Here is a 26,893-nt window from a genome sequence, read left to right as displayed (position 1 = left end):
GTCATTACTTTTACCTCTATGCCATTTCGGTGGGCAGTTGAGAGTCAGCCACTTTGCTGTGGCTCTGGAGTCACAGGTCAGCCAGACCAGGTAAGGATAGCAGATTTCCCTCCCTAAAGGGCATTAGTGAACCAGATGGGTTTTTTCAACAATTGACAATGGTTTCATGATCAGTCGACTCTTAATTCCAGATTTTTAAAAAATTCAAATTCCACCAGCTGCCGTGTCAGGGTTTGAAATCATGTTCCCAGAACATTATTCTGGGTTTCTGGATTAAAAGTCAAGCGATAATGCTACTAGGCCATTACCCCTTTGCTGACTCGAGTCATCCTCTCACGCTTGCTTTTAATCTTAGAATTCCTACAGCCCAGCAAATTCACACCAACTCTCCAAACAGCATCCCATTCAGACCCATCCTCTACCTATTCTTATAACCCTGCATTCTCCATGGCTAACCCATCTAACCTACACATCCCTGGACACTGTGGGCAATTAAGCATGGCCAAATCCACCTGACCTGCATATCTTGGACTGTGGTGGGAAACAGGAGCACCCAGAGGAAATCCACACAGACAAGGGGAGAACATGCAAATTCCACAGACACAGTCACCCAAGGCTGGAATCAAACCCAGATCCCTGGTGTTGCGAGGCAGCAGTGCTAACAAGTGAGCCACTATGCCACTCCAGAGAAACTCCATGAGAAATGGAAGAGAAAGGAAACTTGCAATGCAAAAACCATCCCACAATTAACATTGAAAAGAATGTAGTAAGTGGGTTGGGTACGTTTTGGCGCCGATCATTTGGCCCTGCCATTTTGGCTCTAAACTGTTTTGGCACTCATTACTTTGGCACCAATTCAGAATAAAAATAAAAGTTTTGTTTGGTTAAAGGAGAGAGGATGACTAAGAACCCGATGGAATTTTCTCAACTAGCAAGAGTTGATAGTCAAAGCTGTAATGACCCGCTGTAGATTCAAATCTCGTTTTGTAATCATTTTCTGATTTAACAATTGTTAATAGTCATCTCCTGCCTTGATGATACTTAAGCCCTTCTGTCTTCACACTGGAAAGCTGTAATACAATTTTCTTTCTATTTTCTTGTAGAGCCCATACCAGAAATGGCTGAAAACATTCTAAGCAAGACAGACAAACCAAAATTTTCACATGATGGTTATGTATTGGTGCCAAAACAGCTCAGCGCCAAAGTAATGAGCACCAAAACAGTTTAGAGCCAAAAGGGCAGGGCCAAATGATTGGCACCAAATGGTCCCATTCCAGTAGTAAGTATGGAATTATCCTCACCGGGTCAATCCCAAATGGATATGGATTGCCAGAGAACACACCTGGCACTGCAGGATCTAACTGTAGTGTTGGGTTGTTTTCAATATCATGGTTACTGCACAAAGAATGAAACAAAAAGTCAAGGAATTATCACCTTTTCTGAGTTAAAGACAGACAAAAACAAACAAACATAATGTTTGGAGCAAATTACTGCAGATTCTGGAGTCCATACTGAAAACAAAATCACAGTTGGTCAGGCAGCATCCGTGGAGAGAACGAGCAAGCTAATATTTTTGAGTCTAGATGACTTCATCAGAGATGAAATGTTCTGATGAAGACGCCCCTTCCCTAGCATGTTTTGTTTTCAATGTCAAACGTAACAGGGAATATCAAAGTCATTGAATCAGTCCAGAGATAGACCATTACATTAACACTTACAGCAAACATTTCTTAGTCTAGCACCTTTAAGAGGAAATTGCCAAGATGTCGCGCATTGGGGTAATCTGAAGAGGGCACAGAGCTAAATGAGACATTGTGAAAGGGGGGGGGGGGTCAAAGGCTTTGTCAGAGATTTGGGTCTGATGTACAGTCTTAAAGGAGCACGAGATGAAGCAGCACAAGGGTTGAAGGAGCAAATAACAAAACATGGAGTCTAGCTCCTGAAAACAGTTACTAATCATGGGGCATAGTTCAGGGAAGCACAAAAGGGTAAAAAGGCAGGATAATGGATTGCTACAATTGGATGAAAAGGGCAGGAGCAATATAAAGGGATCTGGAGGAATGAGGCAGTGAAGGAATGGAGAACATGGAGTATTCAGTTTGAGACATTAGGGGCCCAAGTTTAAATGTCTTTATTATCAGAATTAGGAACTTCTATTGTCATGGAAGGGCAATCAAATAGTTGTGTGAATACAGTTCAGCCTTTATAATAAGCAGATCTTCCAAATAAACAGTTCGCTTGTGATAGATAATCCTATGCAGAAGTATGGTGTTACAATTGTCTTTAACAATTCTGGAAGGGGGCCAGGGTTCCTGCTCCTATTGACTCCCCATATTCCCATTGTGAGAAGGGGAGATTAGCCCCCTGTAGTTTAATAGCCTACAAGTCCAGTAAGGCCTCCATTATATCTCAGTCATAACCAACCTGCATAGAGTGAAAACCTCCGACCTGACACAAATATTTGGCCAAGGTATCAGATAGCTCACAATAGTGGATTATTCTTCACCGTTAAAGAGTGAAGGAAAGAAATTACTTATGCTGGCGACAGATCCTCAGACGTTACGCTCGCAGGGAACATGGCTTCTGGATCAAACTCAGCCTTAAATACAGAAACAAGCAACCGCAATTTCAAGCCAGAAATGGTCACGTGAAACAAATGGAGAATGCAGGAGAAACTCAGCAAGTCTGGGCAACATCTATGGACTGAGAAGTAGAGTTAATGTTTTGAGTCTATTATGAGGGTTCTTCAGGGAGGTCCTCTAACATTTTCTGCTTCAGATTTCCAAAATGTGTAATATTTGGTTTTATTTGAAGCATCTGACTGTGCATAGGTTACTGAAGAGAGAATATATACACCTGTTGACATCTACTCAAATTGTTGATCAAGTCAGAAGTCACCTGATGAAGGGGCAGCACTCAAAAAGTTTGTGATTTCAAATGAACTTGTTGGACAATAACCTGGTTTTGAGAGACTTCTAACTTCATCCACCCAGTCCAACACCAGCACCTCCACATCATGGGCAATTGTTGGACCAAGTAAACTCTCCAGAACATGTTCTGTTCTAACTTGGGGTGCAAAGGTGAGGCTAGAGGTTCCAGCTGAGAACACTTGGAATTTGCAGATGTCATTTGGCCATCAACAGCTCTCAAGAAACCTTCAAATCCTAGAAAACTACTAACTTGGTTAGAAAATCAAGTCGACATTTGGAATATCAAAGAACAAAGAGTTGCATTCCCGTGGGATTTGATCAACCATTTCAGCAGCATATCGACTGGGAACTTGACAAAACTGCCAGCTTCACCAACCTTCCACTCAACTTACTGTGGACCATTGGGAGAATCCCATTCCAGTGGAAACAATGACTCAAACTTCACGTGCCATTGTTTCACTGCACCTCACTGAATTTGAACAGTTATCATCCAATCTCACATTATTGGCATTCTCTATTATTAATTACCAAATGATCAGTTGGCATTGGTTACAAGACTTACTTCCAACTTCCATTGCGAAACATGGCCCTCACATGCCAGGACGATCCAAATATGTTGAAGGATTTCGAAAAGCAATCGTTGTAAATGAATCCAGTGTAAATGGAAAATATGCTCATCAACAGGATGAGGTAACGTCCATTGAAGAAGGTGTTCCAGATCTGAGTTTGGAGCAACAAAAGGAGCTTTAGGCTTTATCCTGAGTTTTATGCCATGGTTGTCGGGAGACAATTAACTTTATCAGTTAAATAGCTCCATCTATCTGAAATTGTTGTCAATGAACAACATTTAGAAGGCTAAGGAACGGAACAGATTACTTGATCAAAGGGCTACCCAAGTTTAAAAAGTCAAATTAAAGGGGTTTCAGAGAAACCTGGATTATATCCTTCAGATTGAAAGAAAATTTAACCTAGTTGTTTAAAATAATAAACAAAAAGATTCAACTGGATCAATTGAAAGAAAACATTTTCTCTGGCAGGGTCAAAGAACACAAAGGCAGAATCTTGAAATTGGAACCACACAATAAGGAAGCACTTCTTCCTATCATCAAAAGTCTATAGGTCAATGAAACTTTTAAACTAGAATTTTGGATTATTGAGAAATGTGGATAAAACTTGAGTACATTATTCATTCTCTAATATGATGAAAAGGTGATTAATATAATTTGTACAACTCCAATTTCAAAATAGATATTTATTTTTGTGAAGTGTTTTCTCAGTGGAAAAAAGGTTATATTGTTCGGATTAGCACAGCTAGGGTAAATATTGGAGGCCATTACCATTGTTTTTAGTTAAGAATCTAGGAATAAGCAACTTTATAACAAGAAAAATCAGTCCAAAAGATCAGGGTTGAGTTCAGAAACAAATTTAGTTTTACACCTAGGAGTTTAGGGAACAAGTCACATCAACAGAAGCATTTAAAATTGTGAAACTTCCAAATCAAGAAATTTGATTAAACAAACATCTGCAGCTAAAAACTGAGAAGGTTTAGGCTCTCAAATTTATGAGAATTTTATGGCAGCAGACTTAAAAACTCATCAAATTGCCTCCACAATCCATGGCAAGAAATAATAAAGGTGTCATGTTAAGTAGAGACTTTGAGGTTTCAATTGATAGCACAATTTCTCTGGACATGAATCAATTTAGGATAGCAACAGGGTACAGGTTGAAACTTTATTTTGCTATGTATTCTGACTGTTTTGGTTTGTTCTATAACTCTCCTTACTAAATTCTTTGATAATTCTTCAATAAATTGCTGTTCTTTTTTGAAGGAAATTTGCAGTCTTGTGTAAATATAGCCCAGCGATCAACTAATTAACATTAACTAAACAAAAACAAATCACACATGATCCACCAAGCCAGACTTGAGTTGTCCAGTAGCACAATCAACTAGGATCATTACACAAAATGGCAGAACAGATTCTTGGGGCTGAATGGTCTACAGTCCTCTTCCTATAAAAGTGGCTTTGCATACATTGGATTTACCACAATTTAAATGTGCTTTAGCTTCCATGCTATCCAAACAAGGGGATCAACACTTCCATCGTGCAACACATATTGGCAGCAGGTAACTGTCAACATTTAAAATGGACGTTCTGACATTGCTGTCTTGGTGTCTTATGGTCTTGTACAGGCAGATGGCCAGAACTGGATACAAGCCCCTGCAGTAACCTGCTCTCAGCTAGAGGTGTACCTTCAGAAAACCTGCACATGGAAGGGAGAGTGTAGCTGTGTAAACAAAATTTGACTTTATTTTCTCTCTTTCTGCAGGTAGTTACAATTCTACACACTTTTACTGAGTATCTCACCCAATGACCATTAAATGTAAGCAATAGCATTTTTGACTATGAGGGGAATCACAGCTAAGCTCAATTCCATCCTCATTTGGCAGCCATATGCATTTCTTGCATAATTTATCCCTTTCTACCTCAGGCTTTTTGAGATTGCATGTCCTAAATTACCATTGTCATGGCAGAGGTAGAACTAGGATCTTCCTGACTTAAATGGTTCACCCAATCACTACCTGAATGAGACAAGCATTTGAAGAAATGCTAAGGTGACATGACTCAACGAAGAGCACCATATTCTGGTCAACATTTATCCTTCAGCCAATGCCATAAAAATAATTTTCAAAAACAGATTATCTAGTTATATTTCTTTGTCTTTTGTGAGAGCTTGCTATGGGCAATTTGGTTGCCGTGTTTCCTAACTGCAACAGTGGCTACACTTCAAAAGATTATAATCAACTATGAAACATTTTGGGATAACCTGAAACAGTGAAAGATTCTTAACTGCTTGTATTCTCTCTCTTTCGGCTAATTCTACAAAGAATTTCATATCATCGCTAAAATAATGTGGGAGAATATGGCTTGAACGCGGAATCACCTGTGTGGACACAGGCACTACCTTCAGTCTAACTATTATCTCACCCAAATGCCCAACCAAAGCTCTAACTTTTCTTTTATCCATTTGAGAGACATGGGTGTCATTGGTTGGGCCACCATTTATTAGATGTGCCTTATTGCCCATGAGAATGTGGTGGTGAACTGCTTTGTGGAACTGCATTGGCTCATGTGCTGTAGATGGACTCTTAATTTTGACCCAGCAACAGTGAAAGAGGTGAGATATTTTTCCAGGTCAGGATAATGACTGGCTCAGCGGGGATCTTGCAGGGTGTGGTGTTTCCATGTATCCGCTGCCCTTGTCCTTCTAGATCGAAACGGTCATGGTTTTGGAAGGCGCTGTCTGATGATCTTTGACAAATTTCTATAGTGCATCTCCTAGATAGTACACACTGCTGGTACTGAATGTCAGTGGTGGAGGAAGTGGATGTAATGTCAATGAAGCTTGCTGCTTTGTCCTGGATGGTGTCCAACTTCTTGAGGTGTTGTTGGAGCTGCACCCATCCAGGCAACTGGGGAGAATTCCATCACACTCCTGACTTGTGCCTTGTAGATGGTGACAGACTTTGGGGGAGGCAGATGGGGAATTACTCGCTGCAGTATTTCTAGCCTCTGACCTGCTTATGTAGCCACTGTATTTGTATGGCTAGCGTAGTTCATGATCATGCTTCTCCAAGATGTGCATGCCAAAAATCTTCACCCACCTCATTGCCACCTTTCTGGGCAGCAAACTTTTTCTCATTGATGATCATGATAAGCGCAAAGCCAAGTAGAACCGCTCCATGTCCACAATCGCCAAACATGACAGCAAACAGAAATGGAAAGGTGATGATCGTATATGGAGCTGGAGAAACAAAGCAGAACTTCTCTCAAACTATTACATACCATGGGATAATGTTAGGAGAAGGTTGGCAAATTTTGAATGACATAAAATACACAATATAGTAAAAAGCAACAATTAAGTTCATTATAGCTGAAGGTTTCGGCTTTGAAACAAAAGTGATGGATAGATGCATAGTCACACAGAATTGACTTAAGGTTGCCTCTTGCGGCAGTGGTCACAGAATCAAAGTCTAAATCATGTCACCACCAATCAGAAGGAAAAAAGAAATAGGAGTGAGGAAAATGGTAAAATTGAGGATTGTCGTTGTGTTAGCATCTATGTGAAAAGATCAAAGACATTTCTGACATACATGTTCATTTGCTCAGTTTCAAGGCATTTAGAATTGGGTGTGTATCTGTTATTTAGTAAAAGCAGTTAACACGCACCTAAGATTAGCAACCCAAATTGTGCTCAAGTAATTGATCAGTTGGTTACTATTTACTGTTCAGTGTACAGAAAATAAAGGTTGGAATTTAGTCACCAGGGTTCATTTCTCTATATGTCCCAACCCCATAGGCGTCCACAATATTCTGGAAACCAGCTGTGAATTTATTGGTCCTGTTGAAGGTGGGTGGAGCCATTTGGGTCTGCACTACAGTCATGATGGGGTCAACACTGGAACCACTGCGTTCCTGAGAAATGAGAAAAAAGAGCACATTTCATTCATCAGTCAAGAGACAAGACCTCATTGCCATCAAGGGTAGTAGGAGTGTGCCAATGGTGCATGACGGTGTTGGAGATCCTTAGAAACATAAATGCTTATTCCTCTAAAGATACCGACTGAGTATGATAACCAATTATTGCATCTTCACAAGTTTTGTTTTGATAATAAACCAATAGTTATATACTTATGAAGAAAGCCTGTTGAGACATCTTAAACGTTTCAAATCTGATAATAGATGAAGGATTTAATTGGTCACGTTGATAGTTGTAAGGAGTATTTTTGTTTTATTTGATGTGACCAGTGAAGTAGTGGGACTAGAGAAAAAGTGCCCTCAAGATTTGGTCCTCACATTAGGAAAATGTTCACCTTTTCCACTTCATGGTCATCCCACCAGTCTGTCCACTTGACATCTTCCTCACACTCCCTTTGTTTTTGTGCTATCTGCAAGTTTTGAAATTGGCTCGAGTGTGAAGTACAGAGTACGTATTATCATAATATAAAGAAAATAGAGGTCCTCATATCAAACTTGGGGACTCCCATCATATATCTTCTTTCAGTATGGAAAACAAACATTTACTAATGTTCAATGTTTCACTCAACAAAATATTGTAGATGTTTTCTAATCAACTTGTTCAGAGATGGTATTACAACACTTCAGAAAGAGGTGGGACATGAGCCAGAGTGTCCTGGCACCACAAGACATCTCAAAAAATTGTGTCTATGCTTCCACTGACTCTTTGCCTGTTTTGGGTTTGGCGTTGCTTGATAGCGGTGTATTACTTTTGAGAGTTTGTGCACACCACAACAACTGCATTAATTCACCATCAGTCATGGCTGTCTCTTTAAAAAGCTCAACTACGTCTTTTATTTAAGAAATTCAATTCCATTGTCATTGTACCAGCCTCCACCACTTACCCTGGCAGTTCATTCCATACATGCACCACTCTGTGTGAAAAGGTTGCCCTTTTTATATTTTCCCCCTCTCACATTAAAACTTCACCCTTTAGTTTTGGCCTCCCTGTCCCTGGGAAAAAAATGTCTTGACTATTTACCCTATCCATGCCCCTCATGATTTTATACATCTACATAAAGGTCACCCCTCAGTCTTTGATGCTCCAAAGAAAATAGCCACGGCTTATTCAGCTTCGAACAGCTTCTTTAATTTCTCTTCAAATTTGCTGTCCCATATCTTCCCTGCTAGCTAGTGTCTTGTAGAACATGGCCAGTGATGGAATGGCACCTAAATTGTTTAATTAATAAATAAAAATAAAAATAATAATAAAAAATAAAATAAATACATTATGCATTTGACCCAAATGGTACAATAATCTCCCAAATTAATACCACCTCCCTTTCTTCCTTTCCATCTCTCCTTGACAAGTATCCAGGAATATTTAGTACACAGTCTTTTTGTGAACCAGGTCTCCATTAACAACACCATGTTCCCTTCTGCATAGTTATATTTGCAACTCACCAGGTTTATTGGCCTTGCCTCATACCATTACAGACATGCAATCTAAACTTCCCATATAGTGCCTTGAATTGCTATAGAGTCTGACCCTGTGTAATATCTTCTTATTTCGGACTTGAATGCACAAGTCTGTGGTTCTATGGTGAGTTTAATACATCTGTACAGGATTATCTCTATATAGGAACAAAACGGTGTTTAACACATTTGAGCAGGAAGCCAGATGGTGAGCTGCTATCTTTGTGCAACTTATGGGGAAGTAAAAACTGGAGTTTCACTTGAACTGTATATCTGCACTCACCAGGAATTACTTTTTCAGGAGTGAAAAAATAACAGTGTACTCTCTTTTATAAGAAAATCTAGCCCAATTCTGTCCAGATGCATCACAGCTTGGTATGGCAACTGCTCTGCCCAGGACCATAAGAAATTACAGAGAGGTGTGAACACAGCTCAGCCCATCACACAGGCCAATCTTTCATCCATTGTCTCCATCTACACTCCGCCATGCCTCAGAAAGACAGCCAACAAAGACCCTTCCCACCCCGGGTCTAATCTCTTTTGTCAGGCAGAAGACGCAAAAGCTTTATCAAACATATCAACAGGTACAAGAATAGCTTCTTCCCCGCTGTTATTAGACAGCTGAATGGACGTCTCAAATTTCAAACTTAATGCTGATCTTGTTTTTTTTATGCGTCTTTTTTGGCAGTCGTAGTTTTGTATTCCTCACTCTGTTCAATCACCCTATGATCATTGTATGGTATGATCTGTCTGTACTGCATGCAAAACAAAAAAACTTTTCACTGTACCTAGGTTCATGTGACCATAATAACTCAAATCAAAACCTGCAGCACCAAAGCTTTTATGACACCAAAGCTTTCTAATTTCATGTTCTTTCATTGATTGTCCTGTGAGAGCTTTCTAGCAGCTCTAGAGACATCTGACACATATTGCTGCCATGAAAAGGAGCAACACATTTATTTAACTGGCAACTGAGGTAATCCCATCTCAAAGTGACTTGCTCTGGAAATCTCTTTCTAACGTGGCTTCCCGATGCAATGAACATTACTCGCAGGTCAGTGCTCACCTTGCCTTGATGGAGTGCCATCTTGATCCTATCCATATCAGCGACTGGACACCAGGTTTCCGCAATCAGGCACTGTTGGGTCACATCAATGTTGCACAAGTTCAGCGTGTGATAGATCGCCTTCATTTTCACAACCTTCACTTGCCAGTTTCGCAGGCTCTTCGCTGCTTCTTGCAGCACACGGCGACGATGGCTTTCAGTCTGATTAAGTACCTGAAAAATTAAAGTGAATTGTCAGAAGCTCTAGGAAAATACAACCAGCTTGTATTTCAAATGAATAAAATAAAACAAGTTAACTTCAGAAAAGGACAAGCAACAATGAATTATATTGCACACCTTCAATCATCTTATTTCAGGAACCAATTCTACAAAAAAAAGAGTATTGTGCTGTTGTGAAAGGGAAAAGATTAGAAAGCTACAAGTATTTTAATAGACTGACTTTAAAATAACTAATCAATTTAACAGGAACAATTATGGAGAAGCAATGAAAACAGGTCAACAATATTGAAGGGATATAAATAATCAACAACGAGCATTCTAAAAGGTCAAAAACAAAGAAAAACCAAATATGCCCCATTAGGATCAGTTATATATTTGTGGGAAAAAAAGCCAATGGAGTCCATCCTGATTGTCGCGGAGGCTGGGGTAGCACAATAAAATCCATACTGCCTCACCCTTTGAAATCAATACACATTACAGGTCATTATTCTTTCAGAATGGTTCACTATTTAAATAGCTCGATTTGCACAGAATCTAATGATGTCCTTTGCTCCACTTTAAAAATGTGTGTAGCTTCAGAGGTGTACAATTGCCTTCTATTTTACAAGCAGCCTGTAGAGTACACTTGATCGATTTTTATAACCAATGGTCAATAATTTGGGACATCAGTAGGTTAGTATTTGCTAATAAGAGCTGGATCACACTTGAAAAATTTTACAAGTATTGCTCCAGAATAGGATCTGGTTTCTGGTACTACAATACTCCCCAAGCAGGGCTACTACAGCTTGTGCACTGGATAAAGGTCAGGAGGCTTCCAAAGTGAAACATTAGCCATTGGACTTGGCTGTTAAGGAGCATGAGATGGATAGAACTGAAAGTAAGGGTAGAATAGTTCACAATGAATGTATTATGGTGATTGGGAAGGGAATATGGAGTATGAATAGGGTTGGATAATGAAAGAGAACAAAAAGGCCGGTTAAAGCAAACAATAATGTTAGCGAGGGAGCAGAAGGAGCAATGTCACATAGAAATTACACATTCACTGCTAACTTGCATATTATAAGGAACAAAGAGTCATAGGCCCCATTTTGTCAGCATTGCTTCTCCGAGACTGCCTTTTGCTGTAAGCTCCAATGAGTGGTCTTAAAATAATTTCAGGTTTCTGTCAAAGTGGGGATAGATTTTCCACCATAATATATTCCACTAGATATATAAAATTATTTTTGTATCTCACACACACACACACACACCTAGGGAGTGACAGTCAATCTACAATGACCCAAAAGTTATTTGCGTGCTCGCAAGGAACATTCGTGGCTTATAAAGTGCACCTTCTGGTTGTTCTTACAGATACATTTGAAACCTGCAAGGGACACCAGAGAGCTACTGGTAGGGGCACCTTTTGCCTTAAAATGGTATTCAGATCCTACTCGCAACAGCGTCATTTCATTTTTGGGTGTATACTAAATTGATCATCGCTCACAAACTAAACTGGAAGCTATTAGAAAAGATAGTTAAACTTGGGGCTTATCTTGAAGGTGTCTGCCAGTTGAAAGATCTGAGAGGATGGAATAAGACCATACAATATAGGAATGGAAGTAAGGCCATTCGGCCCATCGGGTCCACTCCGCCATTTAATCATGGCTGATGCACGTTTCAACTTACCCGCACTGTCCCTGTAGCCCTTAATTCCTTGCAAGATCAAGAATTTATCAATCTCTGCCTTGAAGACATTTAACATCCCAGCCTCCACTGTGCTTTGTGGCAATGAATTCCACAGGCCCATCCCTCTCCAGTGCCAGTATGTCCTTCTTGAGGTGTGGGGCCTAAAATTGGACACAGTATTCCAAACGCAGCCTAACTAGAGCTTTATAAAGTCTCAGAAGCACACTCTTATATTCCAATCCTCTCGAGATAAGTAATTCATTAAATCTTTCTTAGAAATAAAATAGGACCAAGTGAAGTTGGCAAGAGTTATACTCAATGTTTTCACTAATGGCATAACTATAATCAGCTTGAATCCATTAGAACGGCACATTTCTAAAATGGGTCAATATAGCAGGTGTCAGGGTTATATTGGAAGACATGCATTGGGACCTCATACATTCACAGCATCATTTCTGGCTTCAGAAATAGAATTTCTTTCAGCGACAAAGTGCTGGAAAACCTAGAGGAGACACAAAGTGTAAAACTAAAAATTTTAATCAGGGATGGAGGGAGGGGCATGGAGAAATGCCGTAGAAACTGACGATGAGATCTTTCACCTGCAGTTCACACATGATCTTTTGAAAACAAAAATCCACAAACACAAAATGCTTTCTTCCCCCTTGATAATAAAGATACTGAGCACAGCTGCAGCTCAGCCAAATGTTCACGTTTAAATGCACTTCCACTATTATTACTGCTTTGCATAGGCACTAAGTTAGATTCAAACTTGCAACTACAGAATGGAATTCCCCTAAACACAAATATCTCAACTGTAATGTTACAGGAAGTTACTTTGAAACAGCCCCTTGGGCACTTGCTTTTGGGAGCATATAATGTTGCATTTTTCTGAATCAGTCTTTGAGGGTGCATGGCTGTGGGGAGGAGGTTTTAAGTTATACTGAAATAGTAATATTTTCTGGGTTTTGACGACTGTTGTGTGCCCAATCAGTTAATGTCCTGGATTTGCAAGAAGCCCAGTCCCCTTAAGCAGAAGGTTTGACTCATCTGTTTAGGATTTGTGGTCTTAAATGGCACTTTAAGTTGGACGTAACATTCACCTCTCATTTATAGAGAGTTGGTCAAGCTAGTGTGGTTAAGGAGGTTTTTAGCATGCTTACCTTCATTGCATAGTCCTTTGAGCATACAAGTTGGGATGTCATGTTAAAGTTGTATAGGACATTGGCGAGGCCTCATCTGGAGTGTGTCTAGTTCTGGTTGTCCAGTTATAGGAGGGAGATTATTAAGCTGGAGGGGGTTCAGATGAGATTTACCAGGATGTTGCCAGGAATGTAAGGGTTGAGTTATAAAGAAAGACAGAAAGGCTAGGACGTTTTCCACTAGAGCATAGGAGGTTGAGGTGACCTTAGAGGTTTATAAAATCATGAGGGGTATAGATAGGGTTAATGGTAGGTGCCTTTTCTCTAGGGTGGGAGATTTTAAGACTGGGGTATATGCTTAAGGTGAAAGAAAATGGATTTAATTAAGAAATGAGGGACATTTTTCTTTTCCAGAGAGTGGTTCACGTGTGGAATGCATTACCAGAAGATGTGGTAGGTGCAGGTATGGTAACAAAAGACATTTGGATAAATACATGAATAGGAAACATTTGAAGGGACCAGGCAGGTGGGACTAGTTTAGTTTGGGATTTTTTCCAGCATGGACTGGTTGAACTGAAGGGTCTGTTTCCATGCTGTATGACTCTATGACTCAGACTTGTTGCATTATTTGGGGTTAAAATCAACGAGGTAAAAACAATAACTGCAGATGCTGGAAACCAAATTCTGGATTAGTGGTGCTGGAAGAGCACAGCAGTTCAGGCAGCATCCAACGAGCAGTGAAATCAACGTTTCGGGCAAAAGCCCTTCATCAGGAGTCAAGGCTTTTGCCCGAAACGTCGATTTCGCTGCTCGTTGGATGCTGCCTGAACTGCTGTGCTCTTCCAGCACCACTAATCCAGAAATTGTTGCGTTATTTGTATATCCCATTTTCAGGAGGACAAATTTAGACACTGTCCCCAACTGGTGGTGCAAGGTTTCTCGTTGAACTTCTGCAGACAGTGTGGCAAAGGCAGTCCCCATAGAGGGCTGTGTGGAAGCGACCTCTGGGATGTTCACTCTGCGACACTACAGGAAAGCAATGTTCTTCCACATTAAGATGGTGAGACTTTGAGGAGGAGATGTTGTTTTGAACCTGATGCCCTTCTAGAGTTGAGAAAATGCCATCAGATTTGGCACTCTGTCACAACAAGTGGCTAGTTTGACCCTGACTGAGGGCAATAGAGGGAGATACGTGGCATTTGGGATTAAGCTGACAATAGGGAGGGTGTTTTCCAGCCCAATATGGCCATTGCTGCTCAGAGCTCATCACTTACAGTATTTAAGTCCTCAATGCGTGTTTTCACACCAGCAGCCATTTCTCTACGTTCGTTGGCAGATTCAGGACATGGGTACATAGTGGCACGGAACCTGAGACAAACCAGAGAGGAAGGTTAACACTTTCTGAAAAGAAAGATTCAACCTTACTGGCAAGGCCGACATTACCTACGTCAAGGCATGCTTGAAAAAAAAAGCGATAGCAGTCTTTGGTTAACTACTTATGCTTAGTAGCTGGTTACAGCTGGGCTATTTCGGAGGCTTCTTCATAAGTCAATTAGGAATCAACATTTTGAAGCAGCCTCAAGTCCCAAATAGCGGAGACCAGGCAAAGACGACAGGCATTCTTCACAAAAAGATCTCAATGAACCAGTTCGTGTTTTCTAGGTCACTTTATACAGAGTCATAGAGATGTCCAATTCATTCATGCCGACCAGATATCCCAACCTAATTTAATCCCATTTGCCAGCACTTGCCTTATATCCTTCTATGTGATCTCAACCCTTTTTTTTAAATTGCAAGAATTCAACCAACTGATTTCAGATGGTCAAAAAGATCATGATTGGATTTGAACTCCAATTCCCCATGCTGTGCATGAAAGGGTTAATTCTGAGGCATGTCATAAGCACTATCCACCATGATAACATCACACAGATGGACAGAAGAGCTTAGAACTTAACATTCAGTCTTCCTCAGTCTCTGTAACCATCATAACAATGTAACCAATAACTAGCTACGGACATGAAATAAATCATACCTCATTAACTACAACAGACTTCTAGCTTTTTTTAAAAAAAAGCAAACAATTAACCAGCATTTATTGTCTATCCCTAATTCCAATTAAGCATCAATCAAACAACAGATTTTCTTCTCCAAAGGACATTAATAAAAGTTTTCATAACAACTTTTGGAATTGCCACATTGTCACTATTAGACTAGCTTTGTAACCCACACTTTTATTGAATTCAAATTTCACCATCCGACATAGTGGGTTTTGAACCAGTACCTTCAGAGCATTAAAAACCCAAGAGAATGGTGGATGCTGTAAACCAGAGAGAAAAATAAACAGAAATTGCTGGAGGATCTAAACAGGTCTGACAGCTTCTATGGAGAGAAATCAGAGTTAATGCGGATTGAGTGACCCTTCCTCGGGATATTAGTTTGGGGATCGTGGATTATTAGTCCAATAACATTACAACTACACCACTGCTTCCACTCAGTTAGATCAAGAGGTGGTTTTCCGCTACCAAACAGACAAGAAAGTGGTAGCAACCTTCATCTTAGACAGCAGCCCATACAAAACAGTGAGCTGGCAGGTCCATACAACACGCTCGGTTGTTACTTAAACCCCTTGGATTATTTATTCAACAATATAATCAGGACTGTAACTACTTCTTTGAACACAAGTCCCATTTTTCAAGAACCCAATGCAACAGTGAGAATTACAGGAAATGTTAATCGCTGCACCAATGTCTCACGTGGTGTTGGTCATTGTAATATTCTTCTGTCACTATCTTTCTCTGGAAACAAATAAGCTCTGAAAGCTCCTATTGTCCTTTTCCAGCACTATTTTGAAGAGCAGGCAGAGTTACTCCCAACACCGGACCTGCTGTGCTTTTCCAGCACCACTAATCTAAACTCTGGTTTCCAGCATCTGCAGTCCTCACTTTTGCCTAGTTGATTTTAAGCTTACTACAAATCCTCTTGCCTACCCTGAAGACATTCTCTCTCTCCACCCTGGAAGCTTCCTGCCTGTATTCCTGATGAAGGGCTTTTGCCCGAAATGTCGATTTTCCTGCTCCTCGGATGCTGGCTGACCTGCATTGTTTTTCCAGCACCATTCTAATCTAAACCCTTACTCCCAACATCCTGGTCAACATTTATCCGATAATTATCATTGGAACAGATTACCCAGTTTGTGGGAAGCACCCATGCTCAAAGCTTTGCCTTTGTAATTTCTATACCTCACTTGAAATGTAATTCATTAACTGAAGCATTTCAGGACCATCCTGAGGTTGAGAAAGGTGCTACATAAATGCAAAACCTACGACTTTATGATCACGAGCTAAACGAAGGAGATGTAACATTATGCCAGAAACAAGATTGGAAGACTTAGAAATTCTGGCAACTCGGCTAAAAAGAAAGCAGAATAGAAGTGGTTAAAAATAGAGACAAAGTGCACCAATGAAATAAACACAAACACTGAAAGCAATAGTAAATAAATAAATAACTGGAAAGATTGAAAGAAAAACAAATAGATACAGACTTGCAATTGCAAACAATTGAAAACAGACAGGAATCATTTGAAAAACTGAAATCCTGAAAGCCAGCCTGAATAGCAGCCCAAAGACAAAAGAGGCATTTCGAGTAAAACCAAGGGCAAAAAGGCACTTGCACAACACTTTTACAACTTGAGGATATTAATTGACTCTACTTAATTAACAATAAAACATTTCTTCGAAGTGCAGGATACATAGCTGCCAATTTTCACACCCCCAGGTCCCATTGGCCATGACACTGAGGAACCCATCAAGTAGATGGAGAGAACCTTATCTTCATGCATGATCTGAAAGACCAAACTTTAAAAAAAAATGCAGCACTCCCTCAGTGCATTAATAAAGTGGCAACAGTCTGCGCATTCTGGCCTAAATACACCTTGTCACTCAGGAACAAGAGAGTTGCCACTGAGCCACATTCCTTATGGGCTCATTGTCATTTGTATAAACACCAAGTAAGTGACGTGGTCATTGCCATGGAGGTCTGGGACCTTGGTCTCCTACTTGATGGCCTCGTAGTATAATCACTGAACTGTTAGTCCAGAGATCCAGGTAATGTTTTGGAGACTCAGGTTCATATGCTGTTATGGCAGATGGTGAGATCGGAATTCAATAAAAAAGAAATCTAGAATTAAGATGCTCATGATAAGATCAGGAGAATTAAGAGTGGAAGGAAGGCCATTCAGCCCATTGAGTCCACTCTGCCATTCAATCATGGCTTCAGTGCCACTTACCCACACTCTTCCCCCTATCCCTTAATTCCTTATAAGATTAAGAACTTATTAATCTCTGCCTTGAAGATATTTAATGTCCCGGCCTCCACTGCGCTCCACAACTATGAATTCCACAGGGCCACCACTCTCCGGCTGAAGAAATGTCTCCTCATTTTTGTTCTAAATTGACCCCCTCTAATTCTAAGGCTGTGCCCATGAGTCCTAGTATCCCCATCTGACAGAAACAATTTCCCAGCATCCAACCTTTCTAAGCCATGATTTATCTTCTAAGTTTATATTAGATCGCTCCTCAATCTTCTAAACTCTAATGAATACAATCTCAGGGTCTTCAGCTGTTCATTGTATATCAAGCCTACTATTCCAGGGATCATCTCCGCTGGACATGCACCAGTGCCAATATGTCCTTCCTGAATGATGACTGTGAATCCATTGTCAATTGTCAGAAAAATATTGTTCACTAATATCCTTCAGGGAAGGAAATCTGCCATCTTTACCTGGTCTGGTCTGTATGTGATTCCAGACCCACAGCAATGTGGTTGACTCTTAACAAGGCACATAATGCAAAATGTGATGCGCATAAACACACATCATAATCTGTCCTGCAGCATTAAGCTTAATAAGTAAATTTAAATTAAAGATTCAGGCAGCTGTAAAGGCAACTTTGCAAAGTGACTGATTGTCAGAAATCAGCCATGTTTCATGGAATCAAATAACCTTGAAGTGAACTTTTAATACAGGCTGGGAGCTGAAATTGATGCAGAGACACAGGCACAATCAACCGAGTGTCTGAATATGATAATCAGGAAGGTGATTACTCCGACTATAGAATGCCTGCAGTTAAGCTATTATCAGAATTTGAAGAATAATCATCATGGATATGTCTGGATCCATAGCCACATTCTTTGGAAATAGTAATCGTCAAGTTAAAAATGTTCACCAACTTAAATGATGTCAAGCCCAGTCCTTCCCATCTAAACCAGTTATAATTATTTGTTCATGGGAGGTGGGTGTCACTCACTAGGCCAATATTTTTTGCCCCCCCCCGAATTGCCCTTGAGCTGGTGACAGTGAGCTATTGCAGTGTTTGGGGTGCAGGTACACCCACAGCACTATTAGGAAGGAAGCTCCAGGATTTAGACCGTGCAACACAAAAGGAACGGCAAAGCATTTCCAAGTAAGGATGGTAAGTGGTTTGAAGGGGGAGCTTGCAGGTGTTGGCGTTCCCATGCATCTGCTGTCTTTGTCCTTCTAAATCATAGAGGCCACATGATTTCAAATGGCCATGATGAATTACTGCGATGCATCTTGGAGATGATACTCTATGATGTATTGGTGAACAGGGCGAATGTTGAAGGCAGCAGATATGACCCATCATGCTTTGTCCCAGATGGTGTCAGGTTTCCCAACTGTCGTTGAAGCTGTACTCATCAAGGCAAGTGGGGAGTATTTCACCCCACTTCCTGACTTGTGCCTTGTAGATGGGGACTTGGCTTTGGGAAATAGGAGAAGGGTTACTCGCTGTAGCATTCCTAGGCTCTGACTTGCTCTCATAGCCACAGGACCAATAGGTTACTCATTATAATGGATTAAAGAAAACAATTAAAATATCTGTTTGTATGACTACTGACTTAGGGTTTAAAAGTAATCAAATTAAACACTCCTAGAAGCAGCTGTTGAATTGGTTTGTAGAAAGTTATTCGTCCTTATCCCTTGGTCAGTTTTTATCTCTGTATCAGTAGCTCTTCTCTTACCATACGATAGCTGAAAACTTTACACCTGAAACCACTCACTGGCAGCTTTGTAAACGCAGTTAAAACTTGGTGTTCTAAAACGGAATGGCAATATTTTCTTATCACTCAATGGAATGCTTGGAAATCACAGTCATACATAGCCTATGTTTTTGTAAATTGGACAGGTAGCCACGTGTTCTGTTTAGGACTATTGCATAACATCAAACCCCCCCCCCCCACTCCTTTATTTTCAATTGGACATAGTGAGAACATTACAGTGGAGTGTTTTGGACACCTGCAATCACTCACCTTTTTTAATACATGTAATGCGAATGAGTTTAAGCAAGGACCCACATTTGCAGCTTGCCTATTTTACTTTTGCACTGAACTGATGAAGATTTTTCAACTGTAATGGGGATAAGACGCTGGGGTACTAAATTCTGAGCAGCCTCGGAAGGATGCAGTCAAATACCATGAAGATCTGGACTTTCAATTTCTCAAGGATTCACCTCTTCTCCATTCCTGGGAGGAGTTACCCCAGGTTGGTGGTTGCAATGATAATTCATCAACAATGCAAGCAGTTGCATTCATAGTCAGCAGCTTCCATCGCTTAGTCTCGAGAGCCATTGCTGAAAAAAGTGTGAAATTGCTGTTTGGATCTTGCACCCTCCCCCCCCCCCCCCCCCCCTCCCCTCCACCAACATGACTTTGAAGTCATACTCTGGTTCCATATATGATTGCTACTGCACATAGTATACATCTGAGCTACAGTCGCAATGTAGAGAAGGACCTCAAAAGCTGAAACTCAGTCATTAAGGTAGTGTTATGGTCAGAGAAATCACATAGAAAACCACATTCTCTTCAATATTCATGAGCTTAAATTCTGTTTATATAAAAATGGCCAACCTTGCTGAACTCAAGATGTTCAAAGTCAACATGGTTATATTTATATAAGTTTTTGAACTTCTTTCATTCCTAAACATTCCAGCTAAAACAGACACAAAGGGCTTGGAGTGGAGTGTCTGTTTCCCACCAGTTCTGGACAAAGCAAATCATTAAGCTTCATTACATCAAAATGAACATGAATGATTTTACAGTTACTCTGATGGAGAAGGTAAAGCTATACTGTTAGCTTAATGACCTACTAATTAGCCTACTGAGATGGGTCATCAGCATCTGAAATGTCTGAACATGTGTGATGAATGACTGAAATCAGAGCCAGATAAATTAAGCATACAATGCAGGAGCCTAGGTTAGTTGCTGACTGACCTCCAGAGGGACAGCAGGATTGCAGGCCAAGTTAGCAGCTTGCTTCAGACTCTGTCTCCAAGGAGCTGGCTGGGAAGAGGCCAACACTTTGCCTGCAAGAAGGAGAAGCAATGGGCCTAGCTCATTTAGGGACCTATTGTGGACTTTGACCTCTGGGAAGTTCTGACTCATGTAAACTGATTTTTTTTTGATGGATTAAAACTTGTAATTTGTAACCTCTCTTCTGTCTCGTCTTCCTTAACTTCCTGAGTATTTGCGAGTGTGAATGAACTACTGAAGCAATTCCCCAATGTTTTGAATATTTTGTTAACGACCTCCATCGTTGGTTTCAAATTAAAGGATTTTGCTGTGGGATTTATTTCAAAAATTGGAATATGAAAACCAGGATTCGCAAACACCTGGACTTAATATTGAGTTCAACACCTTCAGATTGCAAACTCACTGAGTTCTTGCCTTTCTTTAAGTGTCACTGGATGTAATTCCCTGTCAGTATGTCCTCTCTCCCCTCAACCAAGTGGGACTGTCTGTCCTTTTCAGTCTGGCAGTTAGACACAACATTCTTTTTTTAAGAATTAGATTCCCTACAGTGTGGAAACTGGCCCTTCAGCCCAACAAGTCCATACCAACCCTCCGAAGAGTAAACCATCTAGACCCATTCCCTGATCTTATACTTTACCCCTGACTAATGCACCTAACCTACACTAGGGGCAATTTTGCATGGCCAGTTCACCTAAGTCACACATCATTGAATTGTGGGAGGAAACTGGAGCCTACACAGACAGGGTGAATGTGCAAACTCCACACAGACAGCTGGCTGAGACTGGAATCAAACCTTGGTCCCTGGTGCTGTGAGCCACTATGCTGCCCTTTTGTTTTGTATTACTGTCCCCTCTCCATCCCTGTATGATGATCCCAATCCTTGGAATTGACCTATGAATCTTGCCCACGACAACAGTGGCGCAAATAATCCACTTCGAAATTCATTGAATAACTCCCAGCACTGACTATGGCCCAGGCAGTCAATCAAGCAAATTGGAATGTTCTGCCATTCTCACATTCTGATCACTTAATCTGCACGAAAAACACCCTTTCTCTTCATGCACCCCACCCCTTTCATTGCATAAATCCTGCCCCCTCAATACTTCAGAGTTGACGTGAAGTATGAAGTGTCATCTGGACTTGAAACATTAGCTCAAGCAACCTCCATAGATGCTGCCTGACCCGTTATACCCAAAACATTGACCTCTCCACCTGCTGATGCTGCTTTGCTTGCTGTGTTCTTCCAGCCTCCTGCCAGTCCAACTTGAAATCCTGCATCTGCAGTTGTTTTGTCACTAAATGTTAAGATTTCCAGCATTTTTTGTTTTCTGTTTGAGAATACCTTTTGGCTTACCCCAGGAAGGGGCAGACATGGAAAGGTGAAGAAGGAAATTAAGTTATACTTCTGTGCCTCAGGCATAGAGGGAAAAGGGAAAGGCAATCAATCATCGCTCAAATACACCCTCATTGGTAGCTCCTCAGTCCTTATGGAATGAGGACCCCAGATTGTTAACAGACTGAGGCACTCTGCCTGGCAAAGTTTATTCATCTCTGCATAGCATCAACCTGATTTGAGCTCAGTGCACCAGATTTCAAAGCAAGTGCACATCTTCAGTATGACCTCTGATCAGGGATATATTCACCACCACCTCCAATAATGTTCACCCAGTTTCTAGACAAAGGAAACACCTGAAAAACCAGATGGCCAATCTCTGGAGCCCAGCAATTTGTCTTAGTGGGCGCCTCACTTTTTTTTTAATATAGCTGAGAAACCTAGATGTTGCCTCAGGATTCATAAAAAGATCACCTCACCCATCGCAAATCTTCTGCACTTTGTGTCTCAGCTGGTCCCCTTGAAAGAAGATGATGAAGACATTCTTCTGGACCTTCACAAGCTGCAAAACATAATCTGTCAAACAGCAAGAAGGACTAGAGTTCGTTCATTAGGGCAGCACGGTGACTCAGTGGTTAGCCCTGCTGCCTTACAGCACCAGGGACCGGGGTTTGATTCCAGCCTCAGGCGACCAACCGCATGAGTTTGTACATTCGCCCCGTGTTTGTGTGGGTTTCCTCCCAAAGATGTGCAGGTTAGACAGTGATTTTAAATCACTGCACAGTGTCCACAGATGTGCAGGTTAAGTAGATTAGCTATGGGAAATGCAGGGTTACAAGGATAGGGGCGGGTCTGGATGCAATTCGCTTTAGAGGGTCAGTGTGGACTCGATGGACCAAATGGCCTGCATCTGCACTATAGGGATTCTATGATTTCAGCTCCTCTCTCAGCAGCATTGCATGAGCTTCATGTGCATTAGTTTGTAATTGGCCAAGTTAAATTGTCCATAGTGTTCAGGATGTGCATTAGTCAAGGGAAACTTAGAGCAGCAGGGGAAGGCATCTGGGTGGGATACTCTTCAAAGGCTTGGTTGGGCCAAACGGGCTCTTTCCACATGGTAAGGAATCTGTTCTAATCATTGTGGGAATTGGTGTTCAAGGCAGCCAAGAAACAGTGTCATGATGATGGCGCATTTACAAAGCGTTTGGTCAGGGGAGAATTTCCTAGTTTTGAATTCACGCCAGGATTCTTCAACATTTGAAGGAAAGCACTTTCCAGTTTGCAGCCCTCCCTCATTACGGCACGGATGTGTCAGCCTAGATTGAGCATGGATTCCTTGGAGTTGTCCCTGAATGCACATATGAAGGCAGACAGCTGAGTGAAGCCCACACACACAAAAGAAAGACAACTGCTGTGCACTGATTTTGGCTCAACTCCATTTCAAACCAGATCAGTGACATTGCAAACATAGAACCACAACAATCCTTAATATTAAAAATCTATGGAGAAAAAAACAAACATTAGGAGGTCAGACAGAACTTGAACGATCGAAGGTGTGTCAGTGTTCTCAAGAAGAACCTGTCTTCTTAATAACAGGTGGTCTGCACTTCTGACCTACATTTCCTCCGTACCTCCACTGTTTTGGTCACTTGTTGGAGAATATTAGAATGACCATCAACAACCAATAATATTAACCACGACATTTAGAATAGACGACTCTGTACCTTAACTAGAGCTCGATCATAGAACAGCCTGATGGGTGTAAAGGGTTTATGCCTGAAACATCGACTCTCCTGCTCCTCGGATGCTGCCTGACTGGCCGTGCTTTCCCAGCACCAGACTCTCGACTCTGATCTCCAACATCTGCAGTCCTCACTTTCTCCTAATGAGTCCACAGGCAACGTAATCCTCTGGTCCCATTTCATAAAATCCCCAGTGTGAAAGCAAGCAGTTTGGCACATCCGGTCCACACCAACCCTCTGAAGAGCATTGGACACAGACCCACAGCCACATCCCTCTCCTAAAACTGTTCCCCTGCATTTCCAATGGTAACCCACCTAGCCTGCACATTCCTCAATACTGCAGACAATTTAGCATGGCCAATCCACCGAACCTGCATATCTTTGGCCTGAATGTAGAATGTGACAGTGCAGTACAGGCCCTTGATGTTGTGCCAACCTGTAAAGCCCATCTAACCTGTACTATTCTAATATCATCCATAGGTTTATCCAATGGCCATTTAAATATCCTTAATGTTGGCTAGTCCACTACTGTTGCAGGCAAGGCATTCCAAACTCTTACTACTCTGAGTAAAGAACCTACCTCTGACATCTATCCTATATCTATCACCCCTCCATTTAAAGCTATACCCCCTCATGCTCGCCATTGCCAGTCAAGGAAAAAGGCTCTCACTGCCCACCCTGTCCTCCAATCATCTTGTATGCCTCTATTAAGTCACCTCTTAACCTGCTCTCTATTGAAAACAGCCTCAAGCCCCTCAGCCTTTCCCCATCAGCCCTTCCCTCCATACATCTTGGTAGATCTCCTCTGCACCCTTTCCAATGCTTCCACATCCCTCCTATAACGTGGCGACCAGAATTGTATGCAATGCTCCAAGGTGTGGCCGCACCAGAGTTTTGTACAGCTGCAACATGACCTCATGGTGCTGAAACTCAATCCCTCTACCAATAAAAGCTAACATACCCACACCTTTTTAATAACCCTATCAACGTGGGTGGCAACATTCAGGGAGCTATGTACATGCACACAGATCTCTCTGCTCAACCACACTACCAAGAATCTTACGTCCTGTTGCTCCTTCCAAAGTAAATCACCGCATACTTTTCTGCATTAAAGTCTATTTGCCACGTCTCAGCCCAGCTCTGCAGCTTACCTACATCCCTCTGTAACCTGCAACACCCTTCTGCACTTTCCACAACTCTACCAACCCTAGTGTCAAATATAAACTTACTAACCCATCCTTCTACACCCTCATCCAGGTCACTTATAAAAATGACAAATGGCAGTGGCCCCAAAACATATCCCTATGGTACACCACTAGTAACTGAACTCCAAGATGAACATTTCCCATCAACAACCACCCTGTCTTCTTTCACCTAGCCAATTTCTGATCCAAACTGCTAAATTACCCTCAATTGCATGCCTCTATTTTCCGAGGAAAGAAACCAGATCACCCAGAGGAAACTGACACAGACACAGGGAGGATGTGCAGACTCCACACAGTTGCCTTAGGCTGGAATTGAAACCTATCACCATGAGGCAGCAGTGCTAGCCACTGAGTCACTGTGCTGCCCCATTTGTTGAACAGCCAAATCACGTTCACTGATCTTAAGGGACTGACGGGATCGGGATCGGGAACAAAAAGATAAAGTCATTGGTGGTGGTCCATGACTTTTTAACCTCCCAATAGGAACAGAAGCAAATCCTGAATATAAAAAAGGTTGTACAATGGGTAAATAAGCTTGTGATATCTGTCCATGGATATAGAGTGGCAAGCACAAGCCAAGCTATTGCTAAACATTGTGGGGGACAGAAGTGTACAGTGCAAGTGCAGTAAATTGATGAAGTATTTGCAACCAGGGATTCCCTGCAAATTCTCTCATTTCAGATTTCTACCATTCCATTCCCTCATTTGACCTTGACATTAGACTTGGTACTCACTATCATTTGTGTGTCAATTTAAAAGTTCCTTACAGTGTTGGGATCCTCCAAGGGGACTTCCATCTCAGATTGCTTCATGTAGACATTCCCTCTGCAAGCTCTCCAGAGCAAGCGCTCAAAGGCAGCCATCCTCTCTCTCCTGATCACGCCAGTTATAAACCTAAAATAATCAAATCAGTCACCAAAAAATGACAAGGATGTATCTCAGGGAGTCATTAAACTATAGTGTGGGTTCACAGAAATTGGGAAGGCAGTAGTGATGTGGTATTATCACTGGAAAAGTAATCCAGAGTTCAAGGCTGGTGTCTGGGGTACAAATCCCAATAAACATCTGGTGTGTAAAATAATTCTTTAAAAATTAATATAATCTGCCACCGACTATGGAATAGCCTAGAAAGGGCAATTAGGATCGGGCAACAAATGCTGAACTTTCTAACAATACCCACGTCCCATGAAACAATAAATGAGAAAACACATTAACTTTAGTCTTGCTTAGTTACTCAAGTGGGAAGAGTATGGTGGTATATAGCACAGGATTCTTGCCCCAATATAAAGACAGTAGCTGAGGTGGGTAAACTAAGTGTGTAATTTTGCATAATGAGCTGGCACATTGGTTTGTCAGCACCATCGCATTCCTGGATTATTTTGTCACAGATGAGATATGGGGCACATTAGCTACTCACTCACAAGCAGCAGATGGCTAACAAAAATTTAAAGGCTAAATTAAAACCAATTCTGGATGTAAGTTTGCTCGTTGAGCTGGAAGGTTTGTGTTCAGATGTGGAAACTTGCCAGGTCAGCGAGGAAACATACATCTGGAACCTCAACCAGAGTTACAAATCTTTTCAAAAATCATTAAAACCGATTCGCAGAGATTGAGCAGACTCACTCAGCCAGCCAGCTTATGGGCTGTCCATAGCAGTGGGCAGGTCAGCTGCCTTATACTGGTGGGCAGCCTATACAGAGAGACCCAGGTTGTCTTTGAGGCCTACATTGTCCACAGCTATTGGATGCCCATTCGTTCTAATGTTATCCATGGGTGCCCTCTCTCTCTCACACATACAAAATGGGAGTAGAAGTAGAGCATTCGGTCCCTCTATCCTGCTTCGCCATTCAATAGCATCATGGCTGATATGACAATATGTTCAGATATGACAATTTTTTCCCTTAAAGGTTCTTAATTCCACCAAGAGACAGCCTTGGAGCAGGGTGAAGGGTGGAGACAAAAAAAAAACAATCAGCAGGCAAAAAAGAATCATGTTCTCAGCTGTACACCACTCTGATATATCTAAAGCACTTCTTCGAAATGTAATAACTAAGAAATGCCAAGCCTAAATTTGTGGACTGCAGATGCCAAGACACTTAATAATGACCAGATAAACATTCGGACACGTTAGAGACCTTTTTGTTGCTCTGCATTTCTGATTGTGGACTGAAATCGGAAAAAGCCAAGGACTGTTGCACTTTTTCAAAGTAAGGGACCCGACACTCATTAGAAGTGCTGTTTACGCTGTTGCTGGTTCAAACAATGAGGGAGACCTAGT

The 26,893-nt window shown here is 41.3% G+C and overlaps 1 protein-coding gene across 1 annotated transcript in view; it reads right to left on the bottom strand.

Moving 5' to 3' along the window:
- LOC140458225 (V-type proton ATPase 116 kDa subunit a 4-like) overlaps positions 1-26,893 on the bottom strand; it is a 69,235-nt gene that overhangs the window by 15,814 nt on the left and 26,528 nt on the right. The window contains exons 7-14 of the mRNA XM_072552499.1: positions 25,383-25,509; positions 22,148-22,230; positions 14,287-14,380; positions 9,990-10,202; positions 7,255-7,405; positions 6,595-6,734; positions 3,493-3,650; positions 1,302-1,395 (exon numbers count right to left, since the gene is read on the bottom strand). Of these exons, the coding sequence (XP_072408600.1) occupies positions 1,302-1,395; positions 3,493-3,650; positions 6,595-6,734; positions 7,255-7,405; positions 9,990-10,202; positions 14,287-14,380; positions 22,148-22,230; positions 25,383-25,509 (1,060 nt within the window). The remainder of the gene's footprint in view (positions 1-1,301; positions 1,396-3,492; positions 3,651-6,594; positions 6,735-7,254; positions 7,406-9,989; positions 10,203-14,286; positions 14,381-22,147; positions 22,231-25,382; positions 25,510-26,893) is intronic.

The sequence above is a fragment of the Chiloscyllium punctatum genome, chromosome 32 (genome assembly GCF_047496795.1).
Source record: "Chiloscyllium punctatum isolate Juve2018m chromosome 32, sChiPun1.3, whole genome shotgun sequence".
Classification (NCBI taxonomy): domain Eukaryota; kingdom Metazoa; phylum Chordata; class Chondrichthyes; order Orectolobiformes; family Hemiscylliidae; genus Chiloscyllium; species Chiloscyllium punctatum.
The sequence above is the reverse complement of the archived record's forward strand: the minus strand, read 5'-3'. Positions and strand labels throughout refer to the sequence as shown.